The 20283-nt window shown below is 63.1% G+C and overlaps 1 protein-coding gene across 2 annotated transcripts in view; it reads right to left on the reverse strand.

Annotated features, from left to right (window-relative positions):
* Positions 1 to 20283, reverse strand: part of LOC117650835 (bromodomain-containing protein DDB_G0270170-like) — a 60079-nt gene that overhangs the window by 4111 nt on the left and 35685 nt on the right. For both annotated transcript variants that reach the window (XM_034394437.1, XM_034394439.1), the window contains exons 2-3: positions 11319 to 11624; positions 1941 to 2028 (exon numbers count right to left, since the gene is read on the reverse strand). In XM_034394437.1, the coding sequence (XP_034250328.1) occupies positions 1941 to 2028; positions 11319 to 11624 (394 nt within the window). The remainder of the gene's footprint in view (positions 1 to 1940; positions 2029 to 11318; positions 11625 to 20283) is intronic.

Consider the following 20283-nt stretch of genomic DNA (forward strand, 5'->3'; position numbering starts at 1 on the left):
CGCCCTCTGCCCTAGCCGCTGGCCTGTGGCCTGTGCCTGTGGCCTGTGGCCTCCCCGACTCGCGCTTTTTGCGGGCCGCCGCACCCACTCGCGGCCGTCGCCACACCGCCGCCAGTTTTATGTATGACAAAAAGGACCCCTCCCCCTCCCCCCGCCACCCACTCAGCGCGGTCGGGCCGCTCGGCGCGCAATTTCATCTCGCGGTTTTTGTTTTACATTGCCCAGGAAGGGCGCCCCGGGAGGGAAAAGAGGGGGGGGGGGGGCATGAGGGAGGGAGAGAGAGAGGGGCAGGGGGTCCTGGGAGGTCCTGGCCTGGCAGGCCTCTATAAAAGCCGGCGGAACTCCTAAAGACGAGATGAAGGAAGTCAGGGGTCTGGTCGGAGGGTCGGGGGGTCGGAGGGTCGGAGGGTCGGACACAGGGCGCGAGAGCACGGCAGCACGGCAGCACGGCCTTGAGGGCGACCTTGAGGCGGCCTTCCTCGGGGGCGTTGCAGGGCGGTGTGAACGTGCCGGCGGAGGCCCGGCGGAGGCCCGGCGGACTGCGGACTGTGGGTCCCGAGGGGCGTCGCGAAACAGGGCCGCGGAGAGATCCGGACTCGGAACTGGACGTGGCGAGCACGGTGGCGAGCTGAAGCGAAAACGGGCTCCAATCCCGGTGTTTGCCCCAATACCTTCTGTAAACATTAATTTCAACGCGCTTTTCACTCGACAGTCCGCCGGTAAAGTGTCGTCTGGTCAGGCAGACCGGTACCGGTACGGATGCAGAGGGAGGAGGCAAAGTGGTTTTTGCCCCCGCATAGTGTACCTAGATAGCCGCCTGTAAACAACTGGTCAAACAGCCATAGTGTAAAGTGGACAAAGGTGCCCCCCCTTTTACCCTTTAAAGGCCAGCTCTGGGTCCACCACTGCGTTTGTCAGTTTGTCGCGGGGGACGATGTTTAGCCCTGATTGTCGTGGAATGGAGCTTCATCTGATGCTGGCCGATGCCCGACGACCCCCAACCCAATCCAGTGCCTCGCGCTTGGCGCTTGGCGCTCGGGCCACAGACGCGGGCTAATCCCCGAAGCGAGCCAAAACTCCGATACGTGGCGGCACGGCGTGCCATGCAGTGCCATGGCGGATTGTGGTGATGGCGATGTATGCCCGACGGGCGACGTGCCGGCCGGGCGGTGGAGGATGGAGTGGGACGGACTAGTACATATTCCATGCCACGGCCTCGGCCACGTCGGACAGGGCCCGAGCCGGCTGGCGCAGGGCTGCATCACGGCTGGGGCAGCAGCACGGCATGCTTGTGGACGCGCGCGTTGGCGCGGCGTGACATCAACAACGTCCTCGTCGCGCCCCGTCCCCACCCCGGCCCGTCTCGCCCGCGGTAACAGTTGCCGTTACAACGTACACATATCCTGGCCTGCACATGTTTCGTGTCTCTTCGCATGCGTCACGGCCCGGCAAGGCACGCTACGGCACGCCACCCCACGGCATGGCACGGCACGCCACGGCACGCCACGGCACGCCACGGCACGCCGCGGCGCTAGGGGCAAGCGAGGGTGTGCATGTGCGTGTGTGTGCTGGCGCCTTGTTTACCCCACCGTGCTGCACGACTCTTTTTTCGTTATGCCTCGCCGCCGCTAAGCCAACTAGTTCCCTGAAACAAAGTTTCCAGGCCAACAGCCGCGTTGTTGCCCCCCCCCCATTATTAGCTGTGCGAGTAAAAAGAGTGGGGTGACGCGTATACACCTGTGAAACCAACAGCAGCCATACAGTGCTCTAGGGGAACGCTGTGTTCGGTTCGGCTGTGCAGGCGCACGGCTTCGGACACGTCCTCGGACACGGTCCTGGACACGGCCTCGGACACGGCACGGCACTGTGGTTGACTGCCCTTTCCGTCCCCTTCCCCTCCCCCCTTCCCTCCCCTCCCCGAAAGTCCCTCTCGTACTCACCCGAAGTGGCGCTTCTTCTGCTGGTGGTGCGCCAGCTGGCGGGGCGTAACGAACGACCGGTCACACACGTTGCATGTCAGGGCCTCGTCTGCAACACAAGCACGACAATGAGGCTCTGTCGCTGGACGGCTGGACGGCCACGACCCCGTCGGCCACCTCTTCAAATAATGTGAGAAACGGCAGGGCCGGCCTAGCTGGGCCCCACCGGGCTCCAGGCCAGGCTCCAGGCCAGGCTCCAGGCCAGGCTCCAGGCCAGGCTCCAGGCCGGGCTTCGGGCCTCACAGGAGTCTCATATTCTGAGAGACGAGGACGTGGGCGTGGCGGGCGCGGGGATGGGGTGTCTGGAGGTGGGCTGGTGGCGGCTGGCGATGGCTGGCGGTGTGGCGGCTGGGGGCAATAAGAAGGAAGGCATATTGCTGGCTGTGCGCGAAGGGCGGCGGCGCGGCGGCGCGGCGCGACGCAGTGCATCTCTCCCTTCATTTTCCAGCGCCGAGACGGGAACCGAGGTCCTCTCTTCCGAGTCAGATGCCGAGCAACAATTCCGGGAAATCTGTGGAATGCCGTGCCGGGAGCGAGGCGCGTTGCGTTGTCTGTGGGCCTTGTGCTGGAAGACGGGGCGCGAGCTCAGCGAGCTCTGCGAGCAAAACCGCGCCTCGTCCACCCCCTGTCCTCGCGGCGGCCCCGGACGTCGTCTTGAACCACGCCGCCTCTCCATTCTCCATCCGCAGGGCGCGCCAGGGAGGCGCCGGAAGCAAGCCGAGGAGGCACTGGACCGAACAGCTGGAGAAAGAAGTCGCAGAACGACCGGAATCCATTCACTTCATTAGTGCACTGGTCAGGGACAGGGAGGGGGGAGAGGGAGGCAGGCGCACCATAAGGCCCACGCAGCGACTGGAATGGCTCGAATGGCTGCTGCAATTATTGTTCGCCGGAATCGGAGTGCAGCGGGCCGTGCTGGCGAGGCACAAGGGAGCGGGGCGGGGCGCGGTGGGGCGCTGCCCGTCCGGGCGTTCGGACACACATGGTGGGCCAATAGCAGCCTCTCATGGCCGCCACTGCTGCCACTGGCGCCAGCAGGCTCACAATCACGGGGAATATCGCGCAGCAACTAACGAACCGGCCAGCTCCAAGCCCAGCACGCATATTGCATGCAAAAAAGAAAAAAAAAGGGGGCTGAAGTAAATTAAATAAATCTCTGTGTTTTTGATTTTTCTGAAACGCCTGGCGTGAAAAGGTCATAAGCAGATATCCAGAACTGCAGTCTGCATATTTCTGGTGAAAACTTTAAAATCAGGCTTTTGGAATCTGAACGTTCTTTCTCTTCAAGTCTACCAGGAAGAATTGATTTAAAAACTCAAGCCACAATTTCTTCTTTTGAAAAGGCCAAATCTGCTTTTGCCGCAGTTCCACGGTTCCACCCGCCCGCACGGACCCAACCTGTCAGCCCGGCGGCGCGCCAGCGGCGCGCTTCATTCGGCCCGTCGTTCCATTCGGCCGCGGCCAAAGTTTCCGCTTCGCGAATTTCGCCATTAATTGCTGCGGGGAAAAAGGGAAGGGGGCGAGGGGGAGCGCGGCCGCAAAGGGTGGCGCGAGGCGCGGGGCTGGGCGCAGGGCGCGCGGACCGAGGACAAGTCGGTGGCCGGAAAATTAGTGCGGCGGCGAGCGGTGGCGGTGCAACGGTGCCGAATAATAATCGACCGGGGGAGATCTTTACGGCGACGCAGTGCCTGGCCGGCCGCCTGCCTGTTCGCCTGCCTGGTCGCCTGGCTGGTCGCCTGGCTGGCCGCCCGGCTGGCCGCCTGCCTGCCTGCCTGCCTGCCAACCTTGCTTGGCTGGACAGCGCGGCCGTGAACGTGAAGCCCGGCGAAGCCTTAACGGCCAATCAGAAGCACCCGTTTTTGTGCGCGGGGCAGGCAGGCATTGAAGGGAAGCCCGTCCCAGGGACGCCAGCCACGCTCTGCTGGCGGCAGCGGCGGCGCTCTCTACACTGGCCGGCAGTAAAGATTTACTCAGCTTGCACACCTTCCCTTTGTGGAACGCGTGGGACGCGGGGACGGGCAGTGTGCGAAGCCAGCGAAGCCGTCGTAAAGCAGGCCGCGGCACCCAACGCCACACCTAGCGGGACCACTACTTCACCACGGCGCGGCGACAGTCCCTCGGAGGGTCCCATGCAGCCCCTCTCTCCCAGCGCTGCCACGCCACCGCCGCCTCCCTCAGCAACGACGCCTTCCAGCGCCTCTCGACAGGCGCGCAATCAGGACCTCTCTGGCAGCAAACTTCTTACGGGTACACAGCTTTTCCGTAATACGGACGATTCAGTGCAAACATGCATGATTAAGGATGAATTTAGCTTGTGCTACGGATGATGATTTCTGTCAGTGAGAAGTTTTGAGGGTGGCATCCCTCGCGCCCCTCGCGACTCCCTGGACCGGGCGAGACATTCTTTTCGCCCGCGGCAACCCCACTCCTTCCCTTCTTCGGGGCCGAGAAGTAACTTGGGGTGGAATCAAATACAACTAGTATCGGAGAAGTCCGCGGAGCAGCTCCTGTCCCCGCGGGGCGTCCACTCCCCCCTCCCCCTCCACGTGCCGAACCCCCGAACCCCTCCCCGCACCTTTGCGGTCCACTTATACCGTGTTTGCCGCCCTTTCTGGAGCGCTGGGGCGGACCGGGCGGACAACCCCGAAAGCACACAAAAACATTCCCCTTTCTTTTCTTTCGCGGCCGTTTCAAAGCTGCTTCGGCGGCCCGGGAGGCAAAAGTATTCCCCTGGTCCATGCTCCGCCCTGCTCCGCCTCGCCCCGTCGTCGTCGCCTTCGCCGCGGGGCGCGGCACGCACACCTGCCGCCGCCCCACCGACGCCCTTGCCGCCCTCGCAGCCCTCGCAGCCCCGCCACCATGCCTCGCACATTGGCCGCGGTCGTGCCAAACCGTGCCAAACAGGGACAACCCTGTTACACGCCACCGCCTCCCCCCCCCCTTTTCGTGGCGTTGTTTACGACGAAACACCGCGCCGAAACAGCTAAAGCTGAAAGCCCTCCCCGCCCCGCGCGCGCATTAATATTGAGAGGCATCTCGAGTGCGGCGCGGGGCGGCCCCGGCCTCTTCGAGGCCAAATAGTGCAGCGCCAAGCTTAATGAATGGAAGACACGGCGGCGCGCGGATCCTGCCGGCAAAGAGCGAAAGCGAGCGAAAGCGACTCGGATAAAGGACTGAAGGTCGAGAGGCTTGGTCGACTACGGCAGCTCATTAAAGCAACAGCCCTTAGCCGCGCGGGGCGGCGTGAGGTGCGGCGGAGCGGGGTAGGGCGGCGTGAGGTGCGGCTGGGCGAGGCGGGGCGGAGACGCCCTATAGAGACGCCGGCACGCCGCTGACGGCGATTTTGATGAACCACGGGTAGGGTAGGGCGGCCTGGGCGGCCACGACGCGCCGCGCGGCTTGAGGTGGCTCGAGGTGCAGCCGAAGCCGGGGAGTGATTCGAGCAAACAACGCGCCAGCAGGCTGAGTCCGAAACGGCGCTTCGGTCGCCCTGTCTCTCTCACACTCGTTGAGGGATGCGAGAGAGCGACAGAGAGACCAAACACCGTTTTCGGAAACAACCTGCAAGGGGCTGCAAGAGAAGAAATCCGAAGCAGATTGGGGACGAGGCGGTCGCGCGGGCCTCCCGGGCGGCGAGCGACTCAACCTCCAACAAGGCTGCTGCGGCGGAGATAGTGTCTGCCTTGCCTTCCCCGGCCCCGGCCCCGGCCCCGGCCCCGGCTCTGGGGCTCAGCCCCTCTGTCTGTGACAGGCGCTGAGAGTTCCCGAACGAATGTCGTCACTCTTTTGCGCGCCCTCGTGTGCGAGTGTGTGTGTGTGTGTGTGTGTGTGTGTGGGTGGGTGGGTGTGTGTGTGTGTGCGCGCGCGCGTGCGTGTGTGGGTGCGCCCCGACATGTGTAGGGACAAGGACGCCCGGGCGCGCCCTGCCCTCCACTGGCCGCAGCACCGCCATGGACTCGCGGAGCCGCGGACTCGCTTGGATCGGGCAATAACAGAGGCCGGGAAATGGCAGCCATTACGGCGCGCAGTACGGCCGAGCGGCCGTGGGATGACGCGCTCCACGACGCACACGACGCGGACGTGTGAAGCGTCCTCTTGCTGGCCCACCATCAATTCGCGCTGACCAAGCACCCTCCGCATCGCTCCACGTTCACGGGGTGCCGCAGCGACGCAGGGAGCATAATGGCAGCAGGCAGGCTGCGCTGGCAACGCACCCCGCACTGGCAAATGCTTACTTTGCCCGGGGCAGGACGCAGCCCTACTGGGACCGCCAGGCCCGCCAGGCCCGCCCGGCCCACCCTGGCCCTGGCCGCAAGCATAATGTGCACCCGCTTCGCCCGCCTCGCCCGCTTCCCCCATGCAAAACCGCCGGCAACGCCACCGCCAGCCCGAGCCACGGCCACGGCCCGAGCCCGGCCCAAACCACGGACCGCGCCGAGGGCGCCGAGCCGCGCGCAAACTAATCCCTCCCCTCCCCTTTTCCCTTCGGCCGGGCCGGGCTGGCCGGGCGGCATCACTTGAAACTTGCCTTGCAGACTGATTCCGAAGTCGTTTTCGTCGCTCCTCCTCTCTTGCTTACACGGGTGCCCTCACGAGCGGGAGAGAGACCGAGCGACGAAATCGACTTCGGGATCAGTCTCTGCGCCACAGGGTACCGCAGGGCGCGGATCGGGCTGGGCGGCGCTCTTCATGACCAGGCGAGAGCGTCTGCAGCATGTGCCGCAAATGCCCGTGACTGTGGCGGCACACCTGAGAGCAGCGTCTGCTCGAACTTGGCGCGCACACTGATATTAGACAGGGCGGCGCGGTTCGCATCCCTCGCCGAACTTCCGGGAGGACTGTCGCACTCCCTCGTGCTTGACGCGTCTGGCTGGTGTTCCCGGTGCGTCCCAAACCAGTCTCTGCGCCGAGCACCGCTCTTTGGATCCCATCCTGTCTCTGGCGGCAATCTTCCCCACGATCTGGAAGGATTCCACTCTCGTGACAGGGCTAGCTAGCTTCGTTGTCAAGTAGATGAGGGCAACAACTGTACGTCACTCCGACACCTTGGCGCTTTTGCAAAAAGAATAAAAATGCCTTTATCAGTTTGTTTTCCACGTCCAGAGCCACTGCTGACGTGTTTTCATACATTGATTAATGCCGGTGCTGGCCGCACACGCGTAGATGTTCTCCCCCTCCCTGTCCCCTAATCCTGCTGCCCCGCGGCGTGTCCCCGCTGTCCCTCACCGGCCCAGCACGGCCAGCGGGGCCAGCAGGCACCAGGCTGCTGTACAAATGTGTCTTTGGGATTCACCAGCAAGCGTGACGTCTGCATGCTTTCCCGTGCTTCCCCCGCTCCTCCCCTCTCCCCTTGCCCCGCCCGGCGCTTACACCAGATTAAACCCGCTCAGGGCTCTTAGCCCATGTCAGCCCAAATGTAACGACTGACACCCACGATGCGCGCGGCCGGAGCGGGCAGAGCGGCCGGAGCGGGCAGGGCCCTGCCGAGTCGGGGCGGCAAAGCCGTGTCCAGCCGCGCCGAGCCGAGGCGAGCTAGGCCCGGAGAGAGGCTAGGAGAGGGTGGCATTTGCAGAGCAAACATGGGGCTCGTTGTGGCGGGCTAGGCCGCGGCCGCGCAGTGCTCTGCACCGCTCTGCACCGCTCTGCGGCGCCGTCAACAGCGGCCGGGCTATTGATTTAATCCCGCCAATGGCGCAGCGACCGGCAGCGACAGCACCGCAGCCAGTGTCAAACCTTATTTGCGCCGCCATGGCTGTGGCTCTGCTGTGGCGCTTTGGTGCTCGCCTCCACAGCCAGCAGTGCCATGCGCTGCCGCCGTCCTCGATCAGTGCCTTTACGGCGTGGGAGGCCGGGGCGACGAGCGGGACGAGTCAGCAGCACGCGGGGCGGCGCTGGGGCGGCGCTGGGGCGGCGTTGGAACGGCGGGGCCGTGACCTTGAACCCCGCTCGGGGTCACTCTCCCGGAATGACAAACTTGCGGATTTACAACCACACTCTGCGCCATCGCCGCCGGCCAAGGTTGGGGCTGGTTGAGGCGGCATGCCCGACCGCGCCGCACGTCAAGCAGTGCGCCGTCGTCGTGCCGCCCCGCAATTGATTTCACGGCGGGGTAAACCAATTTCGGAGTGCGAGGCGTCAACCTAGCGTGGTGTGGCGGGGCGGGGCGAGGCGGGGCGGGGCGGGGCGGGGCGGGGCGGGGCGAGCACCAAATGTAAAGCAGCAGCGTGCAGCCTCCGTCTTGGCAACTCATTTGCATTGCGAGCGCGGCGACGTATTGCCGCTGGCTGGAGTCGCGAAGGGGGTGGGAGGCAGGGCGGGGCGGGGCGGGGGCAGGGCGGGGTTCTACAGGTGGCGTTGCAGGACCGCGCCAGCCGCGCCACGCCCGCCGTGCCAACCGCGCCAGCCGTCCACACTGCTGGGGCGTGCTACAGGTGTTCCAAAGGACGTTCCAGATTAGTTTTTTCCCACGGCCGGCCTTCCCTCTTCCCCCATGAGATTTCGTTTGAGGCGCTGCCCCTGGAGCCGCGCCCCGCGCCGTGCCACGCGCCGCGCCCCGCCTCACGTGGGCAGTCTCTTTGACTGGGTGACGCAGGGGATGACGCACCGCACTGGGCAGTCGATGCGAGAGGTCAACAAAAGCAAAGCCCCGGATGCGGAACCACTGCGGCCGGTGGGCGGTGTGGTGCGGCCCTCACCGGCAGAGCGCTGTCCGCCTCGGCCAGGCCCTCCACTGCCCTCCACTGCCCTCCACTGCCCTCCACTGCCCTCCACTGCCTCCACTGCCCTCCACTGCCCTCCACTGCCCTCCACTGCCCTCCACTGCCCTCCACTGCCCTCCACTGCCCTCCACTGCCCTCCACTGCCCTCCACTGCCCTCGACGACAGGGCACGGCCGGGCCTGCCGTCCGACCTTGAGCGCTAAGACGCCCCTTGTGTCTCCGGCTGTGCTGCGCGCTGCGCACCGAGGCAGGCCCAGGCGACCCGACTCGCGCAGTGGCTCAACGCAGTCAGCAACAAGTCGTCGGGTTTCCCTTCTTCATTTTCAAGTCCGTCCGTGGTCGTTGAAGTCAGGGTGGGTTGGCTGCTGCTGAGAGTGTGTGGTCGTGTGGTCGAGAAGGGGTGGGCGTCTGCCGTCTGCAGTTGGGCGAGGGGCGGGGAACAGTGAAGAGAGTGCGGTGAGACTGTGGCGGGCGGCATAACGAATGGACACAGCGTCCCGCCCAAGGGATCAGGATCCAGAAAGCTGCGCTGTTCCGGAAACGGACAGGTGCCTCGCCTCTCGCGCAGTGAGCTTCAACCGCAGGGCGCGCAGCGTCTGGGGGTTTGCGACCCAAGACCTAAGGACCGACCGCCTGGACAAGGGCTCCCCCCCCCTCCCAAGCCCCGGGCCGCCCCCAGGGCCCCGCCGGCGCCCGCATGATTGGCAGAGGACCGTGTTGATTGGAGGAGAAGGTGAAGTGGGTCAAGAGACCTGCCGCCTGCCGCGAAAGCCCCCGCGAGAGCCCAGCCCGCCTACCCGCACCTTTTCAAACAAACGGAAGAGAGAGAAGCGTTCGAAATTCGGGGAATGCGTTGTGTTTGCGGTGTTCTATTGGCGCGACCCCGGCTGGGATCGTACCCACGCAAATACGGACCACTGGCAATCAAGGAATCAGAGACGCCGCACATTCAAACGGAGCTAACCCGTGAAGGGAGTGCCGGAGTCCTCCCCTCCCTGTCGCGGCTGGCGAGGAGCTGCCGCAACTGTAGACCGATTCCAAGGGTCGTTTCGGCTGCTCTGTCTCTCTCGCAGAGGGTCCGAGCAACGAAAACGACTCTCGAAATCGGTCAGCTGGGTGGATGGAAACCGCACCCCGCTCATTTTAAATGAAGCCCACTGAGGAAGCTTCGCGGAGCATTATGCGAGCGACACAGTTTCACCAGTGTGGCCGTCGCGCGATAGGCCGCCGCCTGCTTGTTCGAGACCGTGCTCTCGATTGCGGTCGCAAGGGACTTGCGGGCGACGGGAGTATGGAACGCATCCGCGCGCACCGCCGCGCACGCCGCGCACCCCCAACGACCCAGGCCGAGGGTGCCCGGCCAGCGCGCCCAGGGTGGGGCGTCGGCCGCGTCGTCTCGACGCGGCGTCGTGCAGGCGCCCGGGACGCAGAAGGCGATGGAGAGTGAGAGAAAGAGAGGGGGGAAGGTGAGAGCCGAAGAGTGCGGCACCTTATCTCGGGAAGGTCACAGCTCTCCCTTCCCCCGCCTCCTCCTAAATTCTCATCGCGGCGCCGTGTTGGATCGGTCCATTTGGCGAGGGCCGAGGGCCGAGGGCCGAGGGGCAGCACCCATTAAAATGCGCGGCCATGTCCTGGGATCCCCGCGAAAGGCGTTTACTTATCGCCTAACTGCCGCCCCCCGCGGCCCTTCGCCGCCGCCGCCAGTTGAATTATTGGGACGGCGGATGGGATGGCGTTTTTCGCGCCGTTGACGGCGAATGAAGAGCGACGCGTTTACTCTGCAATATGCACTTTCAGCGCAGCGAAGGCTAGACGGCACAGCTTCGGGCGGTCAGGCCTGATTGGTGGGGACTTTCGACGAGCACTGGAAGACGGCTGTCGATATGGTTCTGCGACAGGCTGTTGTCCTGAAAAAAAAATGGGACGAAATGGAACGGGATGGGAGTCGAACGCTTATCTTTCGAGAGGGTTGGTGAAGTCGCTTCTCGGCCGCAGTGGTTCGACAGTCTACAAAAGTGGAAGGTGGCGTTCAGTTATACAGGAATAGCGCGTGAAATCGCTCGGCACGGAACGTTGTTTTTGGCGGACCGCGGCGTCTGCGGTTCGCTAGCACACATCGGAGTTTCACTCGCCTGAGGTTTCCCATCATATCGTGTGTGCCAACAAAAACAGACCCAATAAATCGCGTGTTTGCGAGTGGACCTGCGAGCAGGCGGTGGAGAAGCGGGGGGTGTGAGGGGGGAGGCTCTCTCTCTCTCTCTCTCTCTCTGCCACGGTGACGGTGGGGTGTCGAGATCAAACAAACGACAGAGTTGCAATTTCGCGCGAGAGTGTTGGCTTGAAATGAAGTGGCATCATCGTTTCGCGTTACGACGGTGTGGCCAGCGCGGCTGCGAGCGTCGAGTGTTTCCCCCGGTTTCCCCCCTCCCCCTCCTTATTTCTCATCCGGAAGAGGACAAACAAAATCAACAACCCACTATGTCGAGACACACGAGCCATTTCGCAGTCCCCACCCTAGGCTGTTGAATGCCAATCCGTTTTGACAGCTGTTGGAGCCCTTCGCTCCGCGTTGCCCCGACAACAACCCGGCTACACGTTAAAGTGGAGACGGAAGACTCACCGAAGTCGGTATCATCGCTGAAGTCCTCCTCCTCATTCAGGTCAAAGTCATCGCTGCAGGACGAGTCCGAGTCGGACTCATCGTGACGGTGGCCACTGCAGCCCCAGCCGTCCTCGTTGTTATTGTTGTTGATGTTGTTGGGGGCGGTGTGGTGGTGGTGATGGTGATGGTGGTGGTTGCTGATGTTGTTGTTGGCGTGGTTGGTGTCGTTGTTGTTGACGCACTGGTGGTAGTCCGCCTCCTCGGCCGACAACTTGTTGTAGCCCTTCTTGTTGTTGTTGACGCCGTTGCTGCTGGCGGTGCTCCCTGCAACAAAGATGGCCGCGGCCGTCAGTTCCAGTTTCGCTGTTGGCGGCGCTGATTGGCTCTAATAAGCAGCTTTGGCGCCGCGGCAAAAGCGCAGCAATTCGAGCGACGGGAGAGCATTTCCAAACCCAGAGCGCCACCCTTTCCCCGCTGTCACCTGATCTCGTCGCTGGCGGTGGCGTGCAAAGTGCACTTTGTGGAAAACAGAGGCTTCCTCTCGGAACGAGATAGAGAAGGGCTGACGCTCAGGCTGACGTGCGTGTGAGGAGAGGAACCGAGATTATGAGAGTTTGAGAAGCACGGGACCCGCGCGATATAGCCATCCAAAATTCAGACTGAATTTAGTCGACAGTAGACAGTTTCAAGGGCATCTTTCATCCCCTCTCTCGGTGGACGTTGCCTTTTAATGCGTCCGGTCCGCACATGAATGAACAATGAGAGCACGAGCTTCGGCGGCCATGATCGAAGCCCCAAAACTACCGCCGGCTGTCTCAACTCTCCACTCAGCGTGCTGGCAGAGCTGACGGGGGCGCTGACGGAGACCCGTCCAATGAGCTTCACAATGTGCTCGGGTAAAGCCACTGAGCTGAACACGACTGCCAAATGACGTTATTTTTGTTTCGAAATGAAACATGTCAAAGAGAATCGAAGAACAATATTGCTATGCTCTGTTGGGGCGCCACACGTCTCGCTGCATCTTGCCAAGGACAACCCGCTGACCAGGCAGCGGGGCGACACACCGGCGGGGCGACCCTGGCGACCCCGCCCCGCTGCATCACGGCAAAGGGGGACGACGCCGTGCTTTGTCTGCGACCGCCTCGCCTCACCGCCTTGCCTCCGCCCCGCCCCGCCCCGCCCCGCCGGTTGGCGCAGTGCGGAAGCACGCGGAAGGCTGTTGTGGACTTAAGGCACGGATTACCGCGTCACTGCCACCCCGCCCCGGCCCGCCCCGCCGCCCGGCCCGCCCGGCCCGCCCCGGCCCCCCGGACCCCGGCCCCCTGATGCAGTTAACGCTGAGACAATAAGTGCTTATCTCGTTTCACGTCGACTAATGCGCCCCCTTGCCCGGTGAGTTACTCCCTGCCTCCTCCAGGCCCTGCAGCCGTGCAGCCCTGCAGGACCAGCAGCCCGACTCCGAACCGCCCTCCGTCGCTGTTGGCTCCGTCTCTCCCCGACGACCCCCAGGAACGCGCCATGAGTGCGAGAGAGACAGAGCGACAGTTCGGAATGAAGGCACAGGTGGCGCTGCCCGGGCCCTGGCCTCTTGTCCGTAAATCCCTACGGAGCGACGGGCCTCTACTGTTTCCTTCGTTCCGTACTGGTGTCGCCAAGGCGGCCCCCTGGCCCTCCAGCGCTCTATCCCTCCAGCCCTCCAGCCCTCCAGCCCTCCAGGGCCTTGCTGAGCTGGAAACCGATAGCGGGATATACACTCATGGCTGCGAGAGCCCCCGCGAGCCCCGAGGGGCGGGGCGGCTGGAGCCCGGCTGGAGCCGTGGGGGCCTCCAGCTGCCGGGGGAGATGCGGCGCGGACCGATATAGTCGCCTTGCAGCAAAGAGAAGGGAAAAAGTCAACTGTTGTCGTGCGCAGCTGCACTGCCACAAGCTGCACGACTCTCTTGCTCGCGTTACGCGGATAATACTGACCGCACGAGCACCGCGGTCGGTTGTTGAAAGAAAAATTGTTTCGACAAACGAGCTCCTGTCATTCTTGCCAGCTTCCTCTCTCAGCAGCGGAGGGTGGATCGCTCCGACGGTGCGGTGCTCACGACTACGGCGCCTCCAGTTCACCCCACCCCACCCACCCCGCCGCTTCGTCCTCAAGGAACTGCTTCCCGGTGTCCTGCGCGGCCAACTTCGGCTCTCTTCTGTCACGCCAACCGGGAGGAGGGGGGGGGGGGCGCAAACTAGCAAATTGAATTTGGCAAGTGGCGCGGCCACGCGGCCAGCCCCAAAAGCAGCCGATGGCATTTGAGTATACATGGTGGCGTTCCCTTCACGCTACACCGCCCCCTCGTCGTGGGGCGGGGCGGGGCGGGGCGTGGTGCCTCGAACTCAAACCCCATTGTGTCACAGACAACACGGAGCGCCTTGAACCGCGGTCTGTTGGTCCCGGGCTCGGTCCGGCCGATCTAGGTGGGATGTTATACAGGTCCAAGGGTCGCACTGTCCGTGCGGTCGGTGCCAGCGTGCCAGCGTGCCAGCCCCAGCGCCAGGGCCTCGACCAGCCCACCCCAGCCTCGCCCCGCCCTTTGCTTCGGCTCCGACGACGCCGACACTCCGGCGCAGGTGACCCCCTTGACCATGGACGCCGCCATCAACCCTTCCTCTTCGGTGCGCAGGGATCGCCCTCCCCGCAAAGAAGTCCAGCAAGTCCAGCGTCCCTTCCTGCCCGAGGTCCGCTGCCGCGCGAGGCTCCTTTCAAACCCGCTGATATCTGGGCCGGGCAGCCCGAGCAGGCAGCCCGAGCAGGCAGCCCGAGCACGCAGCCCGAGCACGCAGCCCGAGCAGGCAGCCCGAGCAGGCAGCCCGAGCAGGCAGCCCGAGCACGCAGCCCGAGCAGGCAGCCCGAGCAGGCAGCCTGCGGTCACACGTCCGGAACGGCGGCCCTTTGTCCGCACTAGAACCGCGCCGTAATCCGCCGTGAGCCGAGCGAGCGGTGCGGAAGCGCGGGGCGGGTCAGCAGGGTCACCGCCCAGCCACCCACGCAGCCATGAACAGAAAAAGATCTTCTCCAAGTCTGGTCCGACAAGACGTCCATGACGCACTGTCCACCGCGGCGCTGTTCTTCACGACGCTGTCCTTCGCGCCGCGACGCTGTCCGCGGCGGACAGCCCCGCGGCCGACGGCGAAGGACAGCGCCGCGGTGGACAGTGCGTCATGGACGAGTGGCCACCCTAGAGCGTCCCGGCGCCCGCAGACCGGAGCGTAGGCAAGCCCGCATGCACGGCTGCAGGCGTGTAGCCTGCAATCATATTGTCGCGGGGTTTCTGGGCCACCTGGTACATGTTTACCCACTTCGGATTTATTTTTACAAAGATGGCGAGGCGTCCACAATTATTTTAAATTCGCGATAGGAAGGCAAACGTTAAAGTGGGTCGAGCTGCTTTTAGTACTCCGCGGGCGGCACAGACGACAAGGAAGAGCCGCGCCTCCAGTTTTCCTCGTCGGCGTGTTTGCCGCGGAGACAAGAGGATCGGCCGGGGGGGGGGGGGGGCTGTGGATAGAGGGCTGAGGATAGAGGGCTGAGAGTTTGGAAAAAAAATCACAAACATACGGATTTTGTAGCAGGGGACGAAAATCCTAAAGCAAATTGGTCTGAGGGGTGGGGGATACTTTTGCGATTTCTTTTTGTGGTTACCAGCCGAGTCTTTTTAGAAGAACGACATGGTTGTCGCATTCTGTTCCACAAAAAGCCTGTCTGGCCGGCGAGCGGCGTCACCGTGGCGACTCGATAATCTTCATCGAGTGCAGCGGGCTGGCGCCGCCCCTCGTCGCCTGCTGCTGCGCGGCGCTGCTGCGCTGTGCCTCCAGACTCGGTGCCCGCGCGAAGCGCAAAGCACAAAGAACGCAGCACGCCAAAGACCCCCGAGACCATCAAATCAAAGGCCGCGACGGCGCATTTGTCGCTCGGCAGTGCCGGTCATGGCCGGGCTTCGCCGTTACCAGTCCCTTTTTCCTCGTTGCTTTCCTCCGTCAGTCACCTTCCCGACAAACATCAAAATACCAGCAGAAAGGGGACACCCCAGCGGGCCAAAACCACGCGGCCGCTTCCGGCAATATCCCAAATCCGCCCGTAACAGACTGGTGCATATTTTCAGGTCCCCGAAGGGGAATCGAACCTGACACCAATGGCCTCGGCGTCAGCGTGGAAAATGTTGGATTCGGTTCAGGGCCTCCACGGACACTGCTCTGCCCCGGCCCTGTAGAGGCCTGGCGCGCGGACGCCTCACCGGCTCTGGCTCCGACAACGTCATGCTGGGGAGGGCAACTCTCGAGTATCGACAGGACGCGCCACTCTCGTCCTGTCAGAAGAAGGAGTGCACTAGGGTGGCAGTGCCGGTGCCGTGCCGCCCTCCGCAGTCGCGGCACTGCCCAGCACTGCCAGCTCTGCCCCGGGTGGGGCCCCTGGAACCACCCCTCGTGGGGCTCATCGCGTCCGGTACGTAAAGGGAGCCTACTTCAAAGGGAGTCCGAAGGGATTGGCGGAATTTCAATACCAGCCGGATGCGCGCCGTTTGGCCGAGTGGGTTCGCGGAGGCAGTGACGTGGAAGTGTGCCTGAGTCTGAGTGGGGCCGCGAGAGAGAGCGAGAGAGAGAGAGAGAGAGAGAGAGAGAGAGAGAGGAGGAGAGAGAGAGAGAGAGGAGAGGAGGGAGAGAGGGGGGGGGAGAGAGGGGGGGGAGGGGAGAGAGAGCGCCGCGCCCTCCGCGCGGAGTGTACAGGCGAAGGTCTTGGTGGGGCGGGGGCAGCAGGGGTAGGGGGGGGGGGCTTTTGCGTCGGCACCAGAGGCCATCAAGGTAGTCATAGAGGAACGGGAATCATCTTTATTTTACTTTGTTCGCAATGTATGCAAACGGCCGTCGAATATTCATGCAGCCGTCGCGACGTCGCGTGCGTGGCCCTGGCCGCCGGACTGCTGTGTATGCAGATGGGGTGACACCAGCGCCGCCGAGGACGACGAGGAGGCCCGACAGACAGCCCGACAGCGGAAGCGCAGTGCGAACCTCGGCGACGGCGGCTTGCTGGCGCCGCACAGCGGCAGTCTGGCCGGATACCCCGCATGGCGCATTTGTTCCACACAGTCCGGGAACTCCCCCGGTGGCAACAAGTTTCTCCGGCTGAAAAGCGACCGGCAAGTGTTTTCATTCAGAGCCCGAAATGTGGCGAGTCACGTCCGCCCGAGCCGGTGCTCCAGTCAGTGATGCGGGCCGGAGCGGAAAGAGCCGTCGTGTCGGAGACGCGTTACCGGAACACGCCGCCGACTGGCGCCAGCCGCGTCGAACCAAGTCGATTAGCACACGCTCCCTTCGCCCACATCGCCCGTCGCCCCGCCGCCTCACCGGCCAATGTGCAAACGTGGATGGATTCCAATGGATTCCCGGATCCATAAACATTTCTCATCCCGCGCGTCACGAGCGTCAGCAGCGCCGTCAGCCCTCGTCAGCCCTGCCAGCTCGGCCTGCCTGCCCAACCTTCCTGCCTGCTCAACCTGCCTGCCTGCTCTGCCGGTGACGCGGTTGTATAATCACGTCGAGCACGTCGAACAGGTCGAGCACGTCGAACAGGTCGAGCACGTCGAACAGGTCGAGCACGTCGAACAGGTCGAGCACGTCGAACAGGTCGAGCACGTCGAACAGGTCGAGCACGTCGAACAGGTCGAGCACGTCGAACAGGTCGAGCACGTCGAACAGGTCGAGCACGTCGAACAGGTCGAGCACGTCGAACAGGTCGACCACGTCGAACAGGTCGACCACGTCGAGTACGTCGAGTACGTCGAGTACGTCGAGCACGTCGAGCACGTCGAACAGGTCGAGCACGTCGAGCACGTCGAGCACGTCGAGCACGTCGAGCACGTCGAGTACGTCGAGCACGTCGAGCACGTCGAGCACGTCGAGCACGTCGAGCACGTCGAGCACGTCGAGCACGTCGAGCACGTCGAGCACGTCGAGCACGTCGAGCACGTCGTGTGTGCGCGGCGATGCCGGCGGCGGCAAATAGAATAAATATCACGACGTGGCGCTTTGGGGTCGGGGAGGGAGGCGAGGCGAGAGGGAGACGGGGTGTGATGCGCTGAGTCACGAGCCTTACCTGGCGCGCGGCGGAATGACTTCCCTTATCTGGGAAAGTAGAAAATAAAGACGCCGTGAGCCCAGAGAAAAAAAGGGGGAGGGGGTGGCGTCAGTAAGTAAATAAGGTACTGTATCGAGGCAGATCCATTCAATCACGCTTTTCATCCAGCAGCAGCAGCCCAGCCGCACCACTCCCCGAGCCCCGGCTCGCCCTGGATTTAATTTCCTGCCGCGCCTTTTTCCCTTTTTCCAGCTGCGCGCACTCCGCGCCGCTCCGCACTCCCCGTCTGGACGCCCCGGACGGGCTGCGGCTGGCTGCGGCTTGCGGGACGGAGGCCTTGAAGCGAGCGAGGCAGACCCACTGGCGAGGCCCTCAGTGGCTAGGGGCCTCGCTGGAGGCTCTGCAATCACGATCTAAGTTGTTGGTCGTTTTAGACTTCTTGGGATTGCGATTGTGACGTGTTGACGAAAGGCTCCGGGGTGTGGAGGGTTTTTTCGCGGGGCAGACGGCCTTCCCTCTTCTTCCAGACGTCCTGCCTTTCCTAATTCTTTAATTCCTCGGGCAGGCCGCGCGGGTCGAGGTCCTGGGCCCCGCCCCGCGCCGCCCCGCGCCGCCCCCACCACCCGCACGACTGGTGATTCAATTTTTGGCAACGGCGGCGGGACGCAAGTTTAAAAACAGCCCAACACGCAGGGCGACGCTCGCAGGAGGGTGGCCGACAGTCTTTCCGTCCGGCAACAAGAGAGTCTGATGAGTTTCGTGGCGGATCAGAGGGGGAAAAGGGGGGGGGGCGGCTCACGTGGCCGTGCGAAACAGCTTCGGGCGCCGAAGAGATGACGTCGACGGGGCACGCCCCGGCTGGACATACTTTGCCACGGCGGCGGCGAGTCCCGGGGCAGTGCGGGGCGTGCACGTTAGGCTGCATCAAAAATCACCGATTTTTGCGAATTGACCTTTTTCTGAAAGATCGTGTTCAGAAACGACCCTCCACCAAATTTGAGCGCGTTCCGACAACGAGAACCCGAGGCGCACAGGGCCCAAAGATTTGCGGTCCGCGGGTTGCCTACCTCTAGCTGCTTCTTCTCGGCGCCGCGGCTCTCTGCTGGTGTACTCAAGGAACGCAACACAGCGTTGGGGCTGTCCTTTGGGGTCAGTACTACACATTCAATACGTTTTGAGCACCGTCGGATGCGACTCCGCGAGTACACCGCGAAAAAACCGCGAAATCGGTTTACTCTACTTTCTACGCATATGAAGCGTTCGCGGCGGGCCAAATCGCTGGTGGAGCAGCACAACCATATCGGCCAAGGACGCACAAAGTTTGAGCAGAATGCGCCACCTGCATCACTGTCAAAATGAGGGGAATAGTGTTGCGCTCGGTCTGGAGGTAGGCCACCCGCGGCACAATCATATTTTCTCTCAGTGAAACCCGTTTTGCTGTTATCGGAATGCGCTCAAATTCGGAGGAGGGTCGTTTCTAAGCATGATCTCCTAGAAATATGCGGGAATAGGTCGATTCGCAAATATCGGTGACTTAACCTGTGGCCTACCTTCCCGGCGCAACACTATTCCCCTCATTTTGACAGTGATGCAGGTGGCGCATTCTGCTCAAACTTTGTGCGTCCTTGGCCGATATGGTTGTGCTGCTCCACCAGCGATTTGGCCCGCCGCGAACGCTTCATATGCGTAGAAAGTAGAGTAAACCGATTTCGCGGTTTTTTCGCGGTGTACTCGCGGAGTCGCATCCGACGGTGCTCAAAACGTATTGAATGTGTAGTACTGACCCCAAAGGACAGCCCCAACGCTGTGCTGCGTTCCTTGAGTACACCAGCAGAGAGCCGCGGCGCCGAGAAGAAGCAGCTAGAGGTAGGCAACCCGCGGACCGCAAATCTTTAGGCCCTGTGCGCCTCGGGTTCCCGTTGTCGGAACGCGCTCAAATTTGGTGGAGGGTCGTTTCTGAACACGATCTTTCAGAAAAAGGTCAATTCGCAAAAAAAAATTTCGATTTGATGCGGCCTAGTGCACGTGTGGTGTGTGTGTGGGCCGTGCCCCACCCCGACGCGGCCTGCGCGTCCTGCGCCCCACCCGGCTTGGTATTAACTTCTGAGAGCGCCGCCGGGAAAGAAGCCATCCGCACGCGCCTGCCAACTTTGTGACAAGGGTCCCCTCCCCCCCCCCCCCCAACCTGCCGCACTCTAGCGGCGGGGCGTTTTAATTTCACGCGGCTTTAGCATGCCGCTGATACGCGGCTCGCAAAACAGCCATAGCGCCGCGCGCCTCGCAGACATATACGCCGCGCTCATGTGACAGAGCGACAGAACGCCGGGGGCTGAAAACACAAATCTCTGCGCTAGGTTCGCCCGCTCTGTGCCTGCGGCCCGAAACTGCCGCTTAGCCGTTTTGGCGAGCAGCGGTGATCGCGTCAGGCATAATCGAGGTCGGCAGACGAACAGAAATCTGGTTCGGGCCTTCGGCTTGGCGCTCACTGGCTGAGCCGATCCCTGTGCCGTGCCGACCCCAAGGCCAGCGAGGAGTGGCAGCGGCGGCAGCGCGGTGGCAGCGCGCCACGGGTCTCGACTTGAGCCTTCGCCTTCACATCGCAAGACAGCTGCCGGGGCGTCGAGCGACTCCGAAGACTCGTCCCGTCGCTCTGTCTCTCTCTCTCGCACTTCTACTGGACGCGCCCACGTGCACGACAGAGACAGAGCGACCAAGCCCGGGATCAGCCTGCTGAACGAGTCCGGCGGCGAAGTGTAAGCGAGAGACACTGCGAGTCGACTGGCCAAACGATAACAACACGAAGACGCGGCCGATAACGAGTAACGTGCCCTGAAACGGGAAATGGCGAGATGGGGCGGCAAGTTTCAAGTT

The sequence above is a fragment of the Thrips palmi genome, unplaced genomic scaffold, assembly GCF_012932325.1.
Source record: "Thrips palmi isolate BJ-2018 unplaced genomic scaffold, TpBJ-2018v1 HiC_scaffold_5, whole genome shotgun sequence".
Classification (NCBI taxonomy): Eukaryota; Metazoa; Arthropoda; class Insecta; order Thysanoptera; family Thripidae; genus Thrips; species Thrips palmi.